The sequence below is a fragment of the Paramormyrops kingsleyae genome, chromosome 8 (assembly GCF_048594095.1).
Source record: "Paramormyrops kingsleyae isolate MSU_618 chromosome 8, PKINGS_0.4, whole genome shotgun sequence".
Lineage (NCBI taxonomy): Eukaryota > Metazoa > Chordata > Actinopteri > Osteoglossiformes > Mormyridae > Paramormyrops > Paramormyrops kingsleyae.
Genome location: NC_132804.1, coordinates 17,790,728 through 17,811,669, shown reverse-complemented (window position 1 = coordinate 17,811,669; position 20,942 = coordinate 17,790,728). Strand labels below are relative to the sequence as shown.

The window sequence follows — 20,942 nt, the reverse complement described above, 5'->3', positions numbered from 1 at the left end:
CTCCACGGCAGTGTAAAGTATAACTGGTCGGAATATGGATGGAATATTACTTCAGGTATTATGTAGAGCTTCCAAACAAAGAATCGACATTCAGTGAATAGAGGGAAACTGCACGAGTGCTTTGCCTAAATTTGGAAATTCATTAAACTCACTAGAGGGCGTCGCTGGGAGTTAAATGAAGTGGAGCTTTGTGTTGCTGGAATATCGCGAGTTTAACGAAGTAATCAAAAACTCAGGATTAAAGTCTTGGGTTTCTTTTTCTTATTTATTTAAGCATTTGGTTTCTGTTTTGTTCAGAATTCCCGTTTGATGTGTATTTCGAGTCATGTTTATTTTGGTTTGTCACGTATATTTTCTGAAGTCTGAATTAGTGATCGTTTTAAAATATCATTTGTGATGACAGCACATGATGACAGAAGATTGTGCAGCAAAGGCAACACCTTTTCAGTGAGAAGATATTTTACATTCAGAACACCGATGTTTTGCGGCTCTCCTGCTGGAAACTAAAGTGGCAGCAAATCACCGGCTACATTAAAAATGTCTGAATTTCACCGGCTTCACACATCTAAGTTGTCACCCCAAAGCTGTGAGATCTTATTAATGCTCTTAGTGAAGTGTCCTGTGCAGGAGTTAGTCAGTGTAGAACATGCAGAAAGATGTGCTGGAAAGCTATTCAAAATCACTTTATTTCACCTCTATATGGAGTCCCAACTGTAAATATGCCAAACAGTTGATTCTGCTCTTCCATCCCCAGCAAACTATCTCCTATCTCCTCTAAAGTGTGGTTTCCTTTTTATCCTGCAACACGCGTTACATTAAACAGTTTTTATATTAGCCAATATATTGACAAATGCATATGATATCGTTCTTCGATCATATTCCAGAGTTTCGTTGAGACAGGAGATCAGTCGATTTTTGCACACTCGTACGAGATAAAAATATGTCTAAGACAGTTTCCACCTTTCGGATATTATTAATTTCATATTTTCAGTTTTGTGAAATCATTTTCAGCTTTTTATCGAGCTGTGCATCGCTGTTCTTGCTGTAATAGCAGGGTCATTCTTATACAGTGAAATCGGTTTACTGCAGTGTCGGGTGTACCAAGGCAGTACGTTTCAGCAACTGGAGATGAGCAGATATAATTTAATACAGAAAGTGTTTTTGAATATAAACCAACAAAAGACTAATTAAGAGACACTCAACGTGAGACAGCAGAATCGAATCAGTAATCAATGTAGTCCCTATACAGGTATATCCATAACTACAGTATGTAACATATTTTATCAAATAATTTGTATTACATCAGCAAAAGCTTAGGATAATGAGCCGACTGTCGCTTTAAAGGTCTGTATGAGGGAATGTCTTCTTTGACGTCATCCGTAGGCGCCGACTGTGGTTCGTCGTTAGTTTGCGTTAATGGCGAACGAAAAGTCGGCGTTCAGCAGCTGAAATTATTACCGGCGTTAGTATGTCTGCAAAGATACATTAATGATAATCCATTAGGAGCAGCACGGGGTCGGTCGTTTGTACCAATGCTAGGCGGTCCGCAGGCTGGCCGGTCCCGGCGATCCCGCTTGGAGGTTTAAAGTGTCTGCAGCTGCTAGCTGCTAGCAGTGACGTGGAGCTTCACTGATCATAGGTAAATTAATTACCTTAAAGCGGCTATGAACCGTGACCAAGTCACTGTTAATTCCGAAAAAGTGAAGTGTTTTATTTTACTTAATTTATTAGTTTAAAAATTACAGCATAATACGACAGTCCATTATTTTCTAGCAGTTACTTTGATATTCGTTGCTGTTTATGTGTGTAGCTAACGGGAGCTAGCAAGTAATACACGTAGGTGGCTAACTTAGCTTTGTTTACTGTAGCTTGACTCTGTCATTTTAAACCTTGTTGTTGGTATCTAGAAATAGGGACGGAGCTTTTAGACTCCGTTTTAAGATCCGTCGACTTTAGTCACATTGACAACTTCGAGCTCCTAGACATGAACTTGTTGGTCAGATTTTGCCTCAGTCGGCCGTCTCGGCCGGCTACTCATCGCGCGGTCATGGTGAAGAGGATAACACCTGAGGTTATGTAAAACAGTACAATGCTACTGGAGCGTGTCATAAAAAATAATGAAAATGCCAAGTCCAACATGACCTAAAACAATAGCCAAAAGGTGTTAACCCTAAACCGCGAGTATCTTGTTGGGGATGCGGCTTTTAGCTCATCACTGACCCTGACAAACCTGTTAACCGGTCGAGTAATTTTGTCGCAGTAAACAAGCGCGTGACGCCTGAATGTCAGACCTGTCTTCATAGTTTGTCCCTGCCTCATATAGGACCAGAATGGATGACATCAACCTGCACTACAGATTTTTGAACTGGCGACGGAGGATCCGCGAGATCCGGGAGGTGCGGGCTGTCCGATTCCAGGAGAGGTACAAGAGGATGCTGAAGGATGGGGACACACTCAGGTGGGTCAGGCAGGCAGGGAGACCATTTTGGAACGAAGCTAGGCATGGCCTTCACCTGTTCTCAGTCTGTGGAATCGGTGGGAGGGGATATGAGAGGGTCCTGTTTTAGTGCCTTATACATTCAACTTCATTCTTATCTCATACTAGAGCCCAGATATTTTTACACTAAGACAACATGATCTTTTGGGTCATATCAGCTACCCCAGTCGAGTCTGAGTGTTTCATTTTGTTGAGCCTGTGAAATGTGCCCTTATTTAAATTGTCTTCTCTTCCAGTTACCAGGGCAACTCGGATGAAGTTGGCTGCTATGTGGCTCCGCGACCGCTGTCCAAAGGGAACTGCTACTTTGAGGTAGGAAGGGCATTATGGCGACACGGCTACCCAGGGCTACCAAGCTCTGAAGCTGGGGGAAAATTAATGTGGAGCAGGGTTTGCATCACAGCTGTAAGCTCCCTTCTCACCGCCTCAGGTCCCGTCTCTTCCCGTTTGACACTGATATGACTCACAGATTGTGGGTGTTTGCTGGCTTTTTGCTTTGAGCTGTCAAAGTAAATATATACCTTTTTAGACCTCTTTAAGTAAAAAAAAAAAAAAAAAAAAAGCCTGAGGGTTTTCAGGGACTGCAAGGACGGGAAGAGGTTATTAACTTTATGGTTTTCAATTTCCATGGCCAGTGGGCTGGGTCACCTGCTGACGAGGTGGTTCTGAACCTCATCCCTCTCAGAAATGTCTTTAAAAAAGGAAACTGTAGGGGCAGCTGATAATTAACTTTCTATGGATCAGGTGACAGTGTCTGCCTCTGAGTTGATAAAATGTTGATTATTTTATCCTTTGTTTTTGGCCAGCTGTGTAAAAATGTTTCTTTGTGAAACCTGATCTTATGGACTTTTCTCTTGTGAAGGAGACTTAAAACCTTTTGTATGTTTTCAGAATAGAGGGAATTCGCTGATTAGCCATAGCATTAAAAACACTGACTGGTGAAGTAAATAGCATTGATAAACTCATTACAATGAGTAATGTATTTAATGTCAAGCGTGCCATTAAATATTGGGTAAGTTGACAGTTCTTGACTTGATTTGTTGGAAGTAGGAAAAATGGGCAAGTGTAAGGATCTGAGCAATTTTGTCAAGGACTAAATTGTGATGGGTACTTGATTGGGCCAGAGCATCTCCTAACTGGCAGGTCTTGTAAGGTTTTCCTGGTATGCTTTGGTCAGTGCCTACCGAAAGTGGTCCGGTGAACCGGCGATGGGGTCATGGGCACCTAAATGTCACTGATGCACATGAAGTGCGCACCAGAATTGGACCATCAAGCAATGGAAGAAGGTCTGATGAGTCACGTTTTGTGTTAGATCATGTGGATGGCTGGGTGCATGTGTATTGTTTACCAGGGGAAGAGAGAGTACCAGGATGTACTCATGGAAGAAGGCAAGTCAGTCGAGGCAGTTTGATGCTCTGGGCAATGTTCTGCTGGGAAACCTTTGCACCTGGCATCCATGTGTGTGATACTTTGACATGTACTACCAACCTAAACATTATTAAGGATCTAGTGCTCCTCTTCATGGCAACTATATTCCCTGATGGTAGTGGCCTCCTTCAGCAGGATAATTCGACCTGCCACATATAAAAAAAATTCAGGGATGATTTAAGAAACATAAAAAAGATTTCGAGGAGTTGACTTGGCCTCCAAGTTCCCCAGATCTCAATCTGATCGAGCATCTGTGGGATGTGCTGGACAAACAAGTCCGATCCATGATTGGCCGTTTTTGTCATTACTGAACATCATCGTTTTCTTGGCTATTTACAGCTTGTGTGTGTGGATGATCGGTAGTGGTTTGTGCGAACTGTCATTGCGGCGGTGGCGATTGTGGTCTTCCGCTAACTTGCAAACATTAAAAAGCCATTTGGCTGGACAGCAGTGTTTCACAGCAGATCATGCCGTATATGGGCCTTAGGTCATGCAGCTATGAATAACAGTGCTCTGCAACCAGGGCAGAGACCAAATGTGAAGTACTGAGTCTTCGTAGAAAATGTCTGTATTGTGTGGCATAAGTGATGTCAGTAAGTTCTAGTGTTGTTATCATCTCTGTTTTCCCAAATGAATGATCAGTTTGGAAATACTGCAGTTGCTTCACAACCAGCTTAAAGGGCAGAACAAATATAAATTCTTCAGATTCCTGGTTTACTAAGAATGTTTTTTTTATTTTAAAAAATACCTAGGAGTGACCAGATGCACTGGCCAGAGTCCTACCTGCACACACTGAAATTAATGTGCAAGAAAAGCAAAGGTAGAATAAGCGCTTCAGTGGAGTATGATAAACTGCTTTTATGGTAGCACTTTTTAACGTTTTGTTTGGGGAGAAAAATGTCAATTTTTACAAATGAAGAGACCCCCCTCCCCTCACATTCCTCCTCTTTTTTTTTTTTTTTGTTATTCTTTTTCTCTGGGTCGTGCCCAAACGTATTCACCGTTAATTCTGTCATATGCCGCTTTGTCTCCCCGTCTTCCGGCTCAGCCTGTGTTCGCCCCCCCCCCCCCCTCCACGTGTGCGTGCTCTCTGTGCTCGGAGCCCGACAGCGCTGGGGGAAGCTTTCCTGGTGCTTTGGGTCATAGCTGGTTGGTAAAGTGGCTCAGTTACTGTCCAGTCTGTAAATCTTCATAGCGTTCCATATTTTGAAATGGTAGCATATTGAAAATTGAGAGAGCTATTACCCGGAAATCAGTTGAGAAGCCTATTACATTCCATTATTTTATTAACTGGAAAGACTCGGGCGAAGAATTTGAAACATCGGCACATTTCCCCTAACAGGGGCCAGATGGTGGCGTTGCAGCTTTTTTTCAGTTGGAAACGTATAATTGAGCTCTTACTGGTGGAAAAGCCTAAACGATGCTCAGAATTCTAGCTTTGGGGATGTGTACCCTTTCCAGCGGCAAGCAAAACCAGCCAATCGGGAAGCGGCAGAGAAGTGCAGCGGTGCATTTGGGAGAATAGAGCATCATACCGCAGAATTCAGTGTGGTGCTGGCACAGCTGGGTTAGGGTGGGGGCGTGTGCCTGGCAGCCCCCCCCCCCCCCTTTGCTGGTGGCTGTATGTTGCATAAAGAGTGACTTGCAGTCTTTGGCTAAAGTCATCCGAGAATCGGTTTGTTTAATCTTTAAGCAGATTGTGGAAGATTTGTTTCAAATACAAATGTCAGTAATTCAGTGTCACATTGTTTTGTTGGGCTTTTAGATCTAATGTACGCCTCTAGAAGTCAGTAGAAGGTGCATCAGGGGAAATGGGACGTGCGGATAGGCAGAGTTACTGGTTGGGTCAGTCCGTGAAGTTGCTAGGTACACTGAGAGACACACTGACTATGGTGCTCGAATATCCGGAAAATTACGTTATCTGGCGCCCCTTTGGTCCCTGGGGCACCGGATATTTCAGGTTTTACCATATATTGTGTATCGTGTCTTTTTTTTCCGTTCTTTTTCCATAGCGAATAGCGTCTGAAGCGCTGGAGTGAGGGGCCCCGGGTTGTGGAATGTATGCTGTAATTTCTCACCAAGGTGAGATAGTGGATAGAGTGTGTGACTCCTAAGGCTGTTCCATCTCACAGGGCTGATTGATCATCCAGTTCCATGATTGTGAGTGCTGTGGAGTTTGCCAAAAAGTCACTTCCTCATTATTTTGTGTGGTATCTAAAGAGACCAAGTATTTTTTTTTTTACGGATTCGGGGGTGGGGTTGGTTAATAAGTAGCAGTTTAATCTTGAGATTCAATTGATCTGTGTATTAACTATCCAACTCGGCCCATTGACACATTCTGATGAACTGCTTTCTAAGTTCTGAGTTCTTTGCCCACTATCCATGCATCCCTCAGCCCTACCTCTCCATTTGAATGAACTCCTTGTTTAGCGCCCGAGTTCTGTTCCAACAACCTAGTCGAACCCAGCGAAGTGGCTGCTAAGTAAATATCATGGTAGCCCAGACGTGACTGCAGACATGCTTACGACTTTGCTTTCACCTCCACACTCAATTTCTTTTAACCCTCATTGAGTTGACATTTTGTCTGTTTTACTTCAAAGATCTCTCTTTCTGGCATGCATTGTCAGGTGTACAAAATTTGCTCAATAGTCCTCAGATTGGTTTGAAGACGAATTGTAAAATTACTGTCCTGTTTGCGAATGATCACTGACTTGAGGTAGTTGCTGATTTAGTCTCTCTATGGAGGCATTGCAGTGAGCGAAACCCCAGCAGTTTGCAGGGGGTGTTCTGGTGATATTTTGACTCCTCCTTCATGGAAGGTTTTAATTGTTAGTTAGATTCTCTCTATACTTTCATACCCCACAATGGTCATTACTGTTTAGTCCAGGGGTCATCAACCTTTTTGAAACAGAGCTACTTCAAGGGATACCAGTTTGACACACTCTTCTTAAATAACAAATTTGCTCAATATAATAAACATGTTTAAAATGCTTTTTTTTAACATCACTTTCAAATCTATATAAATGCAAATGTGAGTAAAGAAGAATAGCAACAGAATAAAATTAAATTTTAGACGCTGCTCACTGGTGAGTTGTGCTATTTTTAGAAAAGGTCCGCGGGTGACTCGTGGTTCTTGGGGGCATCCTGGTGCCCATGGGCACCATGTTAGTGACCCCTGGTTTAGTCTCTCTGTGGTAGTCTCTCTCTCTCATCCTCGTCTCAGGGGGGCTCTTCTGTGCTTGACAGAAGTTGTATCTTCTCACCTAAGTTTCTCCGTAGGGTGACCATTGCATCCTAAGTTGTTCTCTCTCACTCTGCCTCCATCATGCATTGCATTGGTTGGGTTCCATATTAGTGATGCTGACGTTGATTAGCATCCTCTACTGAGCTAGCCGAACCAGTTTAATTTGTTTTTCGCAATGAATTAAGAGTTTGATGGATGGATTTTATAAACAACAACAACTTCCAACAACTTCTTCCTAGAATCCAGAGACAAGACAGTTAGGCTAATTATCATCTTTGAATTGTCTGTACTGATTAGGAGTGCACAGACTTCCCAAATCCATGGATCAGTTCAGACCTTGATTTTTGAGTTCATACCCCAGGGTTTTTTTTTTTTTGTGGGGGGGGGGGGGATTAATTAGACAAAAAAAGGGGTGGGAAAATTCTGTGTTTTACAATAATTTGGAACACTAAACAGAAGAATACTAAACAGGTTTGCTCAACTTCACATAAAATGACTAAACAAAAATAAAAAAAATACTATACTGTACTGGATAACCACAATGTTTCCACACGGCTGACTTAAATGTGCTCAGATGCTCGCCGATCTGGTAGTTTCCATCTTGAGTTAATGAAACCAGCCTAGCTTTTACTGCAGGCATGATCACTCAATCATGATTGGACCAAATTTGTCACGACACATGCAGTTGGAATACAAAAAAATAGGCGTAATGTGTAAAATTTGAAAAATGTACAACTTGCCCTAACTTTTTAGAATAATTATTTTGTGATGCTGGTGTGTTAGTGTTAATCATGACATTGAATATTAAGTTTTGCAACATAACTAATGCGACTCAGCACTCAACACGCTGCACCTGGGTCTTGTGAATGGCGAACATTTGTATTGCGGTTTCGGTCTCTGTCTCCGAAGCATTACAGCACTTGTTGTGTGGCCTGGCATCCCGTCCTGAGTGTCTCCTGCCTGCTGCTCTACGCTGCCTGAGAGGGGCTCCAGGCCTCCCTGCAAACCCATCAAAGGCTTAAAAAAAACTTCACCTTTTTCATTTAGCTCTTCTGTCATTAGTGTAGTAGTCGTAGTGCTGTTTGTGGTGCAGGATAATTGCAAAATGAAAGCGACGGGATGGTATTCCTGTGCTTTTGGGAGTGCATGTGTCACATGACCCGAGGTCACATGACACTTAGGGTCAGTGTGTGGTGCTTGGACCTTGTGCTGTTAGTGGGGAGCCTTGCTGCTTTATGTCATGAAACGTTCTGTTCATCGGTAACATAGTGCAAGTATCCAGAATATTAACGATTTTGATTTATGGCCCTCTGCAGTTTTAAACCATCCTTTTATGAGGGAATTTGACACACAGACGTGTTTTTTCTTTCTTCTTCTCTTGCCTCTCCTGCTGTTTGTTACCAAGTAACCGTGGCAAATACAGCGACAACATAAATTGAACTTTATGATGCACAAGAAGTTGGTATGAGAAACATAAATGACACCCGAATACGCTTCATAAAAATGACATGCCTGTGTGTACACGTCCCACAAATTTAATGTGAGTCTGCTGTGGTTCTTTACTGAACGCAGGTCCATCCTGCTTATACAGGCAGTTTGTGTTATTGCCTTTTTGAAGTCATGGTGTATATATAGCTATTTGTATTTGTAATGCTTCTCTATGTAACATGCTGATTGAACTGGGTACAGCTGGGTGACTGTCACCAGAAGGTCTGTGGTTAGAATCTTGTGGCTGTGCAGAGTGGTGTCACCGTTGGACCCTTGAGCAAAGCCCTTAACCCCTAGGTGTGCCAGGGACTGGCTGACTGTGCTTTTTCAAAAATAAAATTAAATGTAAGTGGGCACAGAAATGAGTGAGTGCAGTTTATTGCTAGAGTCATTTTTATTGACTTTTTGTGCAATAGGAACGATCAATGTCACTGAAGTGTTGCAGAGATTTTCTTAAAGGTACAACTGCAGTGAACCTCCTGGGTTAGGGTTAATGCACTTTCTTTAAGCATCGTCTTGTTGCTGTCTCCAGCTCTACAACAAGGCTCCACCACTTAGGTGGGGGCAGTGGAGGGCCCTCCATCTGAAGTACCCTACTTTCATTGTTCAGATCCTGCAGACCTCGATGCAACACCGGGAGCTTGACACAGCACAAACTCATTGATGTCTTAATAGGTTTAAGAATCTCCCTTCCCAGTAATCTGGTTTCTGTCTCTGCTTCAGGGCAGGGTGAGCGAGTATTACCTATAATCCCCAGATGACCGCACAACTTAGTGTTCAAAGGTTTGGACAGGTGAACTTTTGGTTTTGACAATTTTGCTTCTGGCCGCCGGTGCGTGACCTGACCTGGTGCAGTATGTTGGTTATGTTATGGCCAGTAGATAGTGCTGAAGTATTGCAGCCGCATTGATTATGCCACGTTGGCCGCCAAAGCAGATTGCCTACTGCTTGGCCTCCAGGGAGCTGCCTAGCTATCCCACAATCCCCTGCGTAAAGCTACCTCCCCACTGGCTTGCATTGTATTACAGCCAGCAGTGATGCCTGTCTGACCCCCATCCTCCCTTCCAGGTGACCATCGTGGACACGGGAGTGAGGGGGACTATTGCGGTGGGTCTGGTGCCGCAATTCTACAAGCTGGACCAGCAGCCGGGCTGGCTGCCGCACTCTGTAGCCTACCACGCCGATGACGGCAAGTGAGTGTGCGGCTGGAGAGGTGCACGCGGGGTGTGTGCAGAGCCGGGCGTCGAGCTGCTCGAGCAGCCGCCTCGTGGACCATGTCTGTGCTGCCGAAGGAGAAGCTTTTAATGTGTGCTTACTGTGATAGCAGAGTTCCATTAGCCCACAACTCTGTGCGTCTCTGCCTGTCTCTGCCTGTCTCTGCCTGTCTCTGCCTGTCTCTGCCTGTCTCTGCCTGCCTCTGTGCCTCTCTGCCTCTCTGCCTCTCTGCCTCTCTGCCTCTCTGCCTCTGTGCCTCTGTGCCTCTGTGCCTCTCTGCCTCTGTGCCTCTCTGCCTCTGTGCCTGCCTCTCTCTGCCTGTGTGCCTCTCTCTGCCTGTGTGCCTCTCTGCCTGTGTGCCTCTCTGCCTGTGTGCCTCTCTGCCTGTGTGCCTCTCTGCCTGTGTGCCTCTCTGCCTGTGTGCCTCTCTGCCTGTGTGCCTCTCTGCCTGTGTGCCTGCTTCTCTCTGCCTGTCTGTCTGCTTCTCTCTGCCTGTCTGAGCTGTTTATCTGCCCCTCTCCCCTAACCCTACAGGCTGTACAATGGCAACACTGTAGGACAGCAGTTTGGACCCAAATGTAACCGTGGCGACCGCATTGGCTGTGGAATTTACCTGGACTCCTTCGAGACAGGACCCACTACGGTGTTTTTCACCAAAAATGGCAAGGAGGTGAGCCGCCAGTGCCGTGTCCCGCCTCAGCTTGGAGGCCTCGTCCCAGTAACTTTTTTGTTCCACACAGACTCTGGGGTCTGTGTGGAAGCAAAGCTCTGGAGATGTGGTTGGCTTCAGGTGTACTTAGTGCCTTACAGATTTCTTTTTTCGTCTTGCCGGGAGCGCAGGTGGGCTCGGTGGTGGTCCCCGCCTCCTCGGACGGCCTCTTTCCCGCCGTGGGCATGCACTCACTGGGCGAGGAGGTGCGGCTGGACCTGCAGGCGGAGTGGGGCTCAGACGAGGACGACAGCGCCATGATGGTGGACAGCCACGAGGACGAGTGGAGCCGGCTGCACGACGTGCGGGTCAGCGGCACGGTGAGGCCCCTTCCAGGGGTGGGGGTGGGGGGGTCACTGGGTGGCTGTGGTTCGCGGTGCGGGATATCCATGTTCCAAGCTGAGATCAGTGTCGCTGGTTTATACCGCGTTTTGTGGTAACGGCACACAGTGACGATAAAGTTCACCTTGACTGCACCCTGAGTGTGATCCGGTCTGGTGTGTGCTCACTGCTTCTCTGTATGGTTACACATGGTCTCTTTATACTCTTATTGTGGAGGCGGTTTGTGGGTCAACAGGTTAGGATGATGTGCCTGAAATCGAAAGATCACCAGTTCAAATCCCGTGTTTGGCAGAGTGATGTTAGGGTTTGGCCCTTGAGAAAGGCCCTTATCCTGCCCTGGTCAACCCTGTGCACTTATCTGTCCATCACTTTACATAAAAGCACCTGCTAAGTAAGCAAATGTAGTGGAGATGAGGCCGGCTATGAGATGAATTTGCAACTAACCAGTGTGGAGTTCATGACCAGCTCCGTCCCTTCCAGTGGATTGCCAGTGTTGCACTGTAATGCCCCCTTTCACGGTCTACAAATGTATAGTGAGGAGTGCCAAGTTAAATGCCACCTTATGAGGCAATAGGTGTGTAATTAACCCTGAGATTAATGAGCTAAAATGTGTGTGCATAAAATTTCTTAAGTGACATTTTCCAAAATCTCAGGTATTTTATACAGATATTTATACTGTACCAATTCAGGTTCAGTTGTCTGTTCAAGGCTCCTATAACAGGGCTTCTCCTGGGATTTGAACCAGCAACTGTCAGGTAAGAGTCCATTTGCTGGTTCCCAGCTGCAGCCAATACCCAGAATCTGAATGCTCACGGAATTCCTTTCGGTGAGTTGGTTACGTTCCGTACATGCAGTGCACAGTACAGCGAGTGCAGTACACTCTACACTCCATTGTTCTGGTGTGAATTTAAAAGTGTACAGACTGCATGGTCTAACAGGAGATGATACTTACTGTTTGTGCTGTAATAAGTATGAGGAGAGTCTGTGGGGCAGCTGGCTTTGGGTTGCTGCAGCCTGGATCGTGCTGAGCAGGAGTCTAACCTCCTATGGAGATGAGTCACACGCAGGTAAACAGGGCTGCTCCTTCAAGGCCGGCATGCAAACCTGATCTCTATTGTCACCAGCTTGAGGTGTCAGCCAGTGGTAGGCAGTGCCTGATGCCCTATGACATGTCGTACTGCTGTGTCATGCTCTGCCCCCCCCGCCCACCGCCACAGCCCTAGCGGTGGGTCTCTCTGCCCTCGTCCCATTGTCAGTTTTTCCACCCAGCGGGTGTTGCATTTGCGATCCAAGTACAGAAGCTTCTTGTTTTTCTTCTGCTTGTTCTCTCCGCTACTTCGGAACCTGGGGGGGGGGGGGGGGGTGTTGGCATAATAGATCTCTGGAAGTCTACAACCACAAATCAGAAAAAGTTGGGACAGTATGTTAAATTAAAATCAAACTGGAAACAGTACTTTGTTAAATTATCTTTGACCTGTATTACATTGAAAACAATACAACAGCACATTATTTAATGTGTTCCTCATGAATTTTATTGTTTTTCTCAAAATAAACACTTGGTTTTGGTTCTTGCAACACATTTCAAAAAAAGTTGGGACAGGAGCAATTTAGGGCTAGTAATGAGGTAAATTGGTTAAATGATGTGATTTGAAACAGGTGATGTCAACAGGTGATTGTAATTATGATTTGGTACAAAAGCAGCATCCAAGAAAGGTCCTTTAGGAGCAAAGATGGGTCCGAGGATCGCCAGTTTGCCAACAAACGTGAGAAAAATATTGAAATGTTTAAAAACAATGTTCCTCAAAGAAAGATAGGAAGAGATTTGGATATTTCACCTTCAACAGTGCATAACATAATTATTCTGGAGGAATTTCAGTGCGTAAAGGACAAGCTGAACAACCGTGATCTCCGATCCCTCAAGCAGCACTGCATCAAGAATAGTCAGGACTACTTTGGCAAACCTTTGTCAAGTACCACAATACGTAGTTACATCCACAAATGCCAGTTAAAACTGTACTGTGCCAAAAGGAAGCCATATGTTAAGTGTCCAGAAGCGCCATCGACTTCTCTGGGCTCGGAGGTATCTGGGATGGACCATCACACAGTGGAAACCTGTACTGTGGTCAGATGAATCAGTATTTCAGGTATTTTTTGGGAGAAATGGACGTCGTGTGCTCCGGACCAAAGAAGAAAAGGATCACCCAGACTGTTACCAGCAGCAAGTCCGAAAGCCAGGGTCTGTCATGGTATGGGGTTGTGTCAGTGCCCTTGGCAAAGGTAACTTGCACTTCTGTGATGGCACCATTACTGCTGAAAAGTACATAGAGATTTTGAGGCACAATATGCTGCCTTCAAGAAGACATCTTTTCCAGGGACGCCCATGCATATTTCAGCAAGACAATGCAAAACCACATTCTGCACACTTTACAAAGTCCTGGCTGCGGAGGAAGAGGGTTCGGGTACTTGACTGGCCTGCCTGCAGTCCCGACCTGTCTCCAATAGAGAATGTGTGACGCATTTTGAAGCGCAAAATGCGACAACGAAGACCCCGTACTGTTGCCCACCTTAAGACTTGTTTGCAGGAAGAATGGGACAAAATTATACCTGAAACACTTCATCACTTGGTGTCTTCAGTCCCTAAACGTCCTTTAAGTGTTGTGAAAAGGAATGGCAACATTACAAAATGGTAAATGCTTTACTGTATTAACTTTTTTTGAAATGTGTTGCAAGAACCAAAATTATTTTGATGATAACAATAAAATTTGTGAGGAACACATTAAATAATGTGCTGTTGTATTGTTTTCAATGTAATACAGGTCAAAAAGAATTTAACAAAGTACTGTTTTCAGTTTGATCTTAATTTAACATACCGTCCCAAGTTTTTCTGATTTGGGTTTGTACGTTGGAATTGACATGATCTGTGATTCGACTAGAAATTTTTCGGGATCGTAGCCATTCCACAACACCCTCATTGGCTGTGGTCATTAAAATGAAACTCTGGTTCTGGTCCCCTTTCTCTGAGCGGCGCGTTGGGTTCCACGTTCCCGGAGACTCGGCGAGAGGCGACCTTCGGCACTGCCAGCATCCGCTGACATTTTGCCTGAAGAACTCTGCTGTACTTGGGACCAGACAGGCCCGCTCTGGTTCAGTGAACCAGCTTGGAATCAGACACACACAGGCGACTGAAGGTGACAAAGTATCCTGTAAAACATCAGTGTTACAAACATCAACAAGCGATTTATCTGAATGACTTCTTGATTTGCCTCTCAGCCAAGATCTCCTACTCGTCCTCTTTGTAGGACAGACAGGCTTTGCAGTCTGCGTGTCCATCTCCTGACGTGTGGCTGAGCACATGTGCCTCCCGTGTGACTGCAGCCGGTCATCGTCTGCTCTGTCATCCGCAGCTGCTGGCCACCTTGCCCCCACCTGCTCTCTACTGCACAGTGGCATGTTGAACGCTATATAATGTTGAACGCTATATAATGGATGAAAGCTAGTGCTGGTGACACAATGTCATGCTTTTCTTAGGTGGTGCCATGAGGCAGTATGACTTGGCAATGGGGTCAAAGTTCAACAAGCATGCAATCTACCTACGTCAGAACAGCATACAACCTTGTGTCACAGTTTCTGGGTGGGGTTCATTCTTGGAGTGTGTTTTTCTTTTTTTCCCTCAACTCCTACTTCTAACTTGTTAACTGAAAGATTAACAGTATCACCCCCCCTCCCCCGTGAGCATGTTGGTAGAGGCCGTTGCTAAGTCCCTGTTGTGGTTGCCGGCGGTTTGTCAGTGGTGACGGCCCCGCACAGTGCGTGAGTCAGACCTCAGCGATGGATCCGTCTCGCGGACACGTGCGTCATGCGGCCGGCTCTGCCGGCGTCCTAACTTGTTCTCTCCATCTCCCCCATTCCACGAACCGCCTCTGCCACAGATTTATGAATTGGGTGTCCTGGGATTAGAGGGCGTGGGTTCGATCGGACGTACCCGGGGTAGCGCGTTACGGTTGAACTGAGAGCCCCACCCTCGTCAGCGAGACGCGCCTGGGAATCACGTTGCTCTTCTCACGTGTCCAAGACGCTCTCTGCCAGAGGGCCAGCTGGCTGTCTCACGTGCGCTTTCTAATGAAATGATGAGTAAACCCGGAAAGTGAATGTGACATTTGCCGGATACACCCTCTCTCTCATGCACATCTATTCCCGTTATCCTCAGTTCTGGAGAATTAACCTGCAGGTGAGCGCCCAGTGTCCTCAAGCTCTCCGTACGACCAGTCCTGCCCACACGTGCCAGCTGGTCACATAGGACTTCAGCAGTTATGCAGATGGAGCCTGTTGCTTGGGTGTTCAGACTGAACCACAGACATAGGTGTTCGGTGACGCCGCTCTGAGTGGCACAATGTGAAAAAGATGTTGGATCTCTTCCTTTGCTGAAGATATTCCAGAAGAGTATTTAAATGTCTAAAATGTTTAACATGGCCGCAATATTAAAAACCAACGTGAACTGTATCCTGCTGTCATTTTCAGTGCAGGCAGACCCACTCACGAATGTGATTAACTCGCACCATTTCTTTGATCAACTAGTGTAAAGGAAAAACCATCCTCCATTTCGTTCCTTTTTCCGGCGTTTGACTGCGTGCAGACGCTGAGGAAAGTTCCTCTGTCTCCTCGGCTCTGTTAGAGACTTTTATTTACATTTCTTTGAAGTTGGAGAATAAAATGACAGGGAAATTTAAATCACCTGTCTCTGATCTGCCTGTGGGCTGTAAAATCAATCGGAACGTTCTTTTAAATACACCTACGATTTAAATAGTTTTCAGGCTGTATCATTAATCAATTTTTTTTTATAGAATAGCATGAGCTTAGAGGTGTACAGTTTGTAAAGTATTTGCATGTTGAATTATGGACCTCTTTATATACTGGTGAATGGCTTATGAAGTGTTTTGCCATCCATTATAGTGTTTAACACAAGAATGACAAAGTGAACTCTAGCAGTGGTAGATTAAGTGTCTGCATGGTTGCCTCTCTTGGTGATTCATTGTTGTACATTTCCTGTTTTTGAATTGCAATGAATAAATGTCTCTGTAGGATCCCAACAGACATGTCACAGAGAACTGTTTCTGTCACAGTACGCTTTACTTTTTAGAGCATTTTAACTTTTTATATTCTTACCGCACTAAAATTGCAATGTGTCACCAGGAAAAACTTATGTGAAAATGTTGAAAAGGATTCAGTGGCCTCCACGCTCGCTTTTTTTTAAGCAATAAATATGTTTCTTTTCATCCTTCATGCAAAGTAGCAAGTATTTTTAGCTTGATGTGGGGTTTTGGGTTTAATTTGCATCTGAAGCCTGATGAACCACGATTTGCATTATGAGGCTTGAACGGATGGATCTTTCTTTTCTTGTTACCGTCTCATCTTTCCTTGAAACGGCACCAAAATCCTACCGTTTCATACAATGTCATGAAGATGTTGGTGGTGCTCACCACAGTGGAGGGTTTTTCCCAGAATGCCTTGGCGAGGAGGTGATGTGATTGCAGAGCCTCTAAAGGGGGGTGACTCTATGTGAGCTTGGGTTACTGATGGCGGTGCGACTGGGAGTAGGTCCGCTCTCTACTTTAGCGTGCCGCCACTCTGACGGGAAGCTGCCCTCGGGTCACCTGTCCCTCCCCGCCTTGCCCGTGCGTGCAGAACCCACCAGTCCACTGCCGCTGTCCGGTCTGGGGGCACGCAGCTCTGCCGGGGGAGGCAAACCGGTTAGCATATGGTCTGTAAGGAGATGTTTACACCACGACGTGCCTGAATCCTGCGGAATGTGACTCTCCCCGCAGACTGCAGTTGGTGCTGACAGTCCCGGAATGCGAAGGAACCCAGTCATGGGTCAGGCCCAGCTGGGTCCTGCCGACTGATAAAATTCAGCTGCAAGGGGAAGTCAGTTGGGGCCATTTCTCATTTTAAGGTTGTCGGTGTTTATTAATATGAAATAAAATATCTGTGATTGTTTTGGTGTCTGTGTGTTGGCCTCCGATCTTGCTGATGCTTAGGCGATACCTTTCCTGAAGTCATTTCATAAGCAGTTTATTAACGGGTGGTGACAATTTCCACATGCCCAGAGAAAAACAGTGGTAGGTACTGGTACAGTCCTGCATGCGATTATGGTATGAGGGGCAGAGCCTTCTGCCAGCCTGTTTTGATATCGCAGTGAATGCGGGGTGCAGGAAATCACAGCCATGCTGCAGTCTTGCGTTGGGCCGCACTCCATTCTAAAAATGGCATCTCGGCTAATGGTTACCGTACCTGGTGGTGTTTTGCAGCCACGATGGTCACATAGTTTATTTTTGCTCTTAATTACTGGGGAGCCAGTCTTGCTACGCTGACCTGAACAGCTGGCGCTGAAGTCGTATTTCGGGAGCCTCTCGGAGACCAAACCGCAGATGTTGCACGCATGTACGCAGGCAGAAATGCGACGAGTCAAGGGTTAGAGCGGTCCATCTCCGCTGTGGGTGCGATGCCACATGGACGCTGGAGATGGGGGCCGCAGTTGTCCTGGCAGTACCCAATTCGGCCAGTAACTACCGTTTGCACACAAGATGGTTTGGGCCCGGTACACGTAGAGCATTGACTCAGCCTGACTCTGTCGGAGCTGCATGGCAGAGCACGATCATGTCAGGTTTCCACCTCAACAAGTCCAGTTAAATCTAGGTTAAACATGCATGTTTATGTGGAATCTCTGTTGCCTGGGCACCAGGTCAACAAGACATGCTCCTGCTCGACGCTCGATCTACCTGCCCCCGGTTGATCACGCCTGTGCTGGGGGGGGGGGGGGGGGGAGAAGATGCAAGTCAGACTGCAGCCATCGTCCCCCTTCTCGTTACTGAGTATCGGCGAGGCGGGAGGGTGTGATTAGGTGTGACCTCGCAATTGTCCAGGCATGACTACTGGAGTGATGGAATGGAACGGGAAATAAATAAAGGGGAATCTGCTTCTTTTTTTTTCTTTTTTTTCTTTTTTTTTTATTGGCTGTCGTTTATCAGCCAAGTGTAGCCTGGGCACAGAAAGTGCAGTAAGGAGTGGAAGGACCAGGGCAGCTGCTGATGGATTGTCATGCTCTCATATTTGCTTTTTTTTTTCTTTCTTTCTAGGGGAAACAAATTCCACTTCGTAGTTTTGTTTCTCCCCTTTCTCCATGTAAAATAAAATTTTATTGCATGAATCATATTTCTTTATAAATCTTGCATTTGTACTGGGATTGATGAGTGCCATTTCCCTTATAAATAAATGGGCAGGATGGTTTTAGGCTTGGAAACCCTGACAGAAGCTGCCTTGTGTGAATGTTTGACTTTAAGCTGTTGCAAGTCCTATGATGTCTGTCTTGTTCGAAGCTCAAAATGTTTAAGCAGTCAATTGAGGCCTTTGAAAAGTTTCTTTGCACTCACGTGGTTAATTGGCTTCTCATTGGCCACCAAGCCGGGGGGCGGGGCTTCTTGTGGGAGCCATGTGTAATGGGGAACAGATGAGCTCTTCCCCAGGTGCGGGCGGCCATGCTCTGGTCCTCTCCGTTCCTTATGAATGCCGACCCACGTGTCGCAGATCAGAATGGAATAATGAATAGCTTAAAGGAATAATTCCTGTTCTGAAAATACCATTATGTGTGAAATTTATCATTTTTTTTGTCAGCCTGATCTCTAAATAGGCTACATGTCATGGCTGACAAACTTGCCATTGCCAAATTCCTCATGAAAATATTTCCTCTCTGCACACTGCTTATGGAATCTACTTAATTATACAAGGTGTAATGGTTTCTGTGATAATGTAAGCAGGAAACTGTCTTATCTATCTATTCTGAGTTTGGTTCCCCAAAAAGTGACTCATTTATAAGGAATATGTCATTCCCAGGTATGACAGTAGATTGAAAAATCTACTGTTCTGCGTCAAACCTAAAAATATGCTAAATTGAGGTAGCCTGCCACTCTGCAGCCACCCATGAATGATTTCCAAGCTTTTAATAAACTTTGAATGCTTTGTATGGTTTCAGAGATTGATGGGCCTGTGTAAATTAGTATTGAAGAAGACCGTTGGATTGTAAAATAGGATTGGAATGATCATTGCCCATTTTCTCATTTGCCAAGTTCTGTATGAATTCCAACTCTCCTGCTGCCTTATTTGCCCTCTTTTGATTTCCACTTTTTGTGCCTGGCCTTCCTGAATCTTCAGTGTGGTGTTTCTCGGCCCTGTTCTTGGGGACCCTCGGATGTCCTAGAGCAGGGTTCTTCAACTATGGACCTCGATTCCAAATCCAGGCCGTGTTTTCAGTTCTCCCAGGTAGTTGTTTAATAATTACTGATTCTGATTGGTCAGAGGCTTCACACCTGACTGATAGGTAAAGAAAGGCTGGAAAACCAGCAGTGCTCAGACCTCGAGGACCGTGAGTTGAATAACCCTGTCCTAGGGACTGGAAAGGAGCTGGGGTAGGCTGTGTGAGGCTCCCCAGGACCGGGTTGAGGAACATCGGTTTAGTACATGTAAGAGTTACATGCACTCTTAACTTGGTTGCTTATACTGGCAGATCCAGGGCAGTGTGCAGAAGAGTGGGTGAGGTAGGTTCTCCACCTTTAGTAGCGTATCATTGGATCCTGGAAGGTTGTTTGACAAACTGTCTGGCCTGTAGGACAGTGAACTTATTGGCTGAGCCTCTCTCGAGCCCATGGTTCTGAACTTGGTCAAACACCTTTGAAGAATTCATTTTCCATACAAATACAGAAAAAAAGCAGTGTGTATAATTTACTAGTTCCAAACCGGTTTGCATTCAGGCTTGTTTAAATCTGCAAGATGAAGAAGGGCAGTGGTAACTTTTTCTTGTCAGATTCCTGCCTATTTTCATGTTTGTGGAGTGAATTTGTCCTCACGGAAAAGCTCCGCTTTCATGTTGCATGGAATCTGGCCCCTGTGGCATCTGCAATAATCCACCCCCCCCCCCAGTGATGGCTGCGATTTTGGGGCCTGACGTCCCCGCTGTCTTTGGAATCCGTGCCGTATGACACGCAGCAACTTTCACAGATAAACAAGAATGCCAAAAATTGTAAACCAGGCCTCAGGGGCAACATTTTTTCCATTTGTGGGGGGCTATGGGGGTGCTTTTTGTTTTAATTCACAGAAATAGAAGCAGATAAATCATGTTGCTGATTAGACGCAGTGGTTTCATGTCTGGGACACGCTGATGGAGTGCTGATTGCGAAGGACGTGGCTGAATGCTCACTTACACCTTGGGCAGTTTTTAGGTTTCTTCCTTCCCCACAAAAATTCCATTAAACTTGCTCCTCGGACGTCGTGACGCTCGTCTTTGCTGCGTTGCAGCCGAGGCACGCAATGCTGGGGGGAGTCGAGGGACTCCAGGCAACCCACCCCCAATACCACATGCACAGGCATCAGGCAGAGGCCCTCACAGGGTCATCCTGTGCGGAATGCATGCCTGTGCACGCTTGCTGTTGTGGTTCCCACGAAAGCGATGTCTGTCGCAAGAAAGGAGCCATTGTGTAAACTGAAGTGAATGGTGTCCTAAGCGCCGGACTGCTGGGGTTTGTATGGTGATGTTTCTGAGGAACTCTCCTCAGATCCACTGAGTATGACTGTTTCAGCATCATCAAGTCTTTTTTACATGATGAAGAACGGTCACCATAGAAGGAGTTGACCTTTGTTTCCCCCTCCATCTTCCTCTACCTCATCCTCCAAATGGTCTGGAATGGGTCTGATGTGAAGAGATGCGTCATTGTTTTTGTTGCCGATGGAGATGGAGCGAGCCGTCCACTCATCGGCCAGGCTGTAAATAAACCAGCACTCGGCCCCGCTGCACATGAGAGATGCACACAGGCAGAGCTGGCCTCCAGTCACAGGCCTGATAAGTGTTACTCAAGCAGAATGGTTCTCATTTCCCCTCTAATGGTCTTTGGTGTGTTGGGTTTCTAAATTCGTAGTGTGTTCGTGCCTCTGCCCGCCACATCACTGTCATAAAACGGGTCGGTGGCAAACGA

General features: G+C 45.7%; 1 protein-coding gene across 1 annotated transcript in view; it reads left to right on the top strand.

Moving 5' to 3' along the window:
• The first annotated feature begins 1,371 nt into the window (after positions 1-1,371).
• spryd3 (SPRY domain containing 3) overlaps positions 1,372-20,942 on the top strand; it is a 31,805-nt gene continuing 12,234 nt past the window's right edge. The window contains exons 1-6 of the mRNA XM_023832488.2: positions 1,372-1,639; positions 2,324-2,458; positions 2,734-2,809; positions 9,726-9,850; positions 10,407-10,542; positions 10,713-10,901. Of these exons, the coding sequence (XP_023688256.1) occupies positions 2,331-2,458; positions 2,734-2,809; positions 9,726-9,850; positions 10,407-10,542; positions 10,713-10,901 (654 nt within the window). The 5' untranslated portion in view covers positions 1,372-1,639; positions 2,324-2,330. The remainder of the gene's footprint in view (positions 1,640-2,323; positions 2,459-2,733; positions 2,810-9,725; positions 9,851-10,406; positions 10,543-10,712; positions 10,902-20,942) is intronic.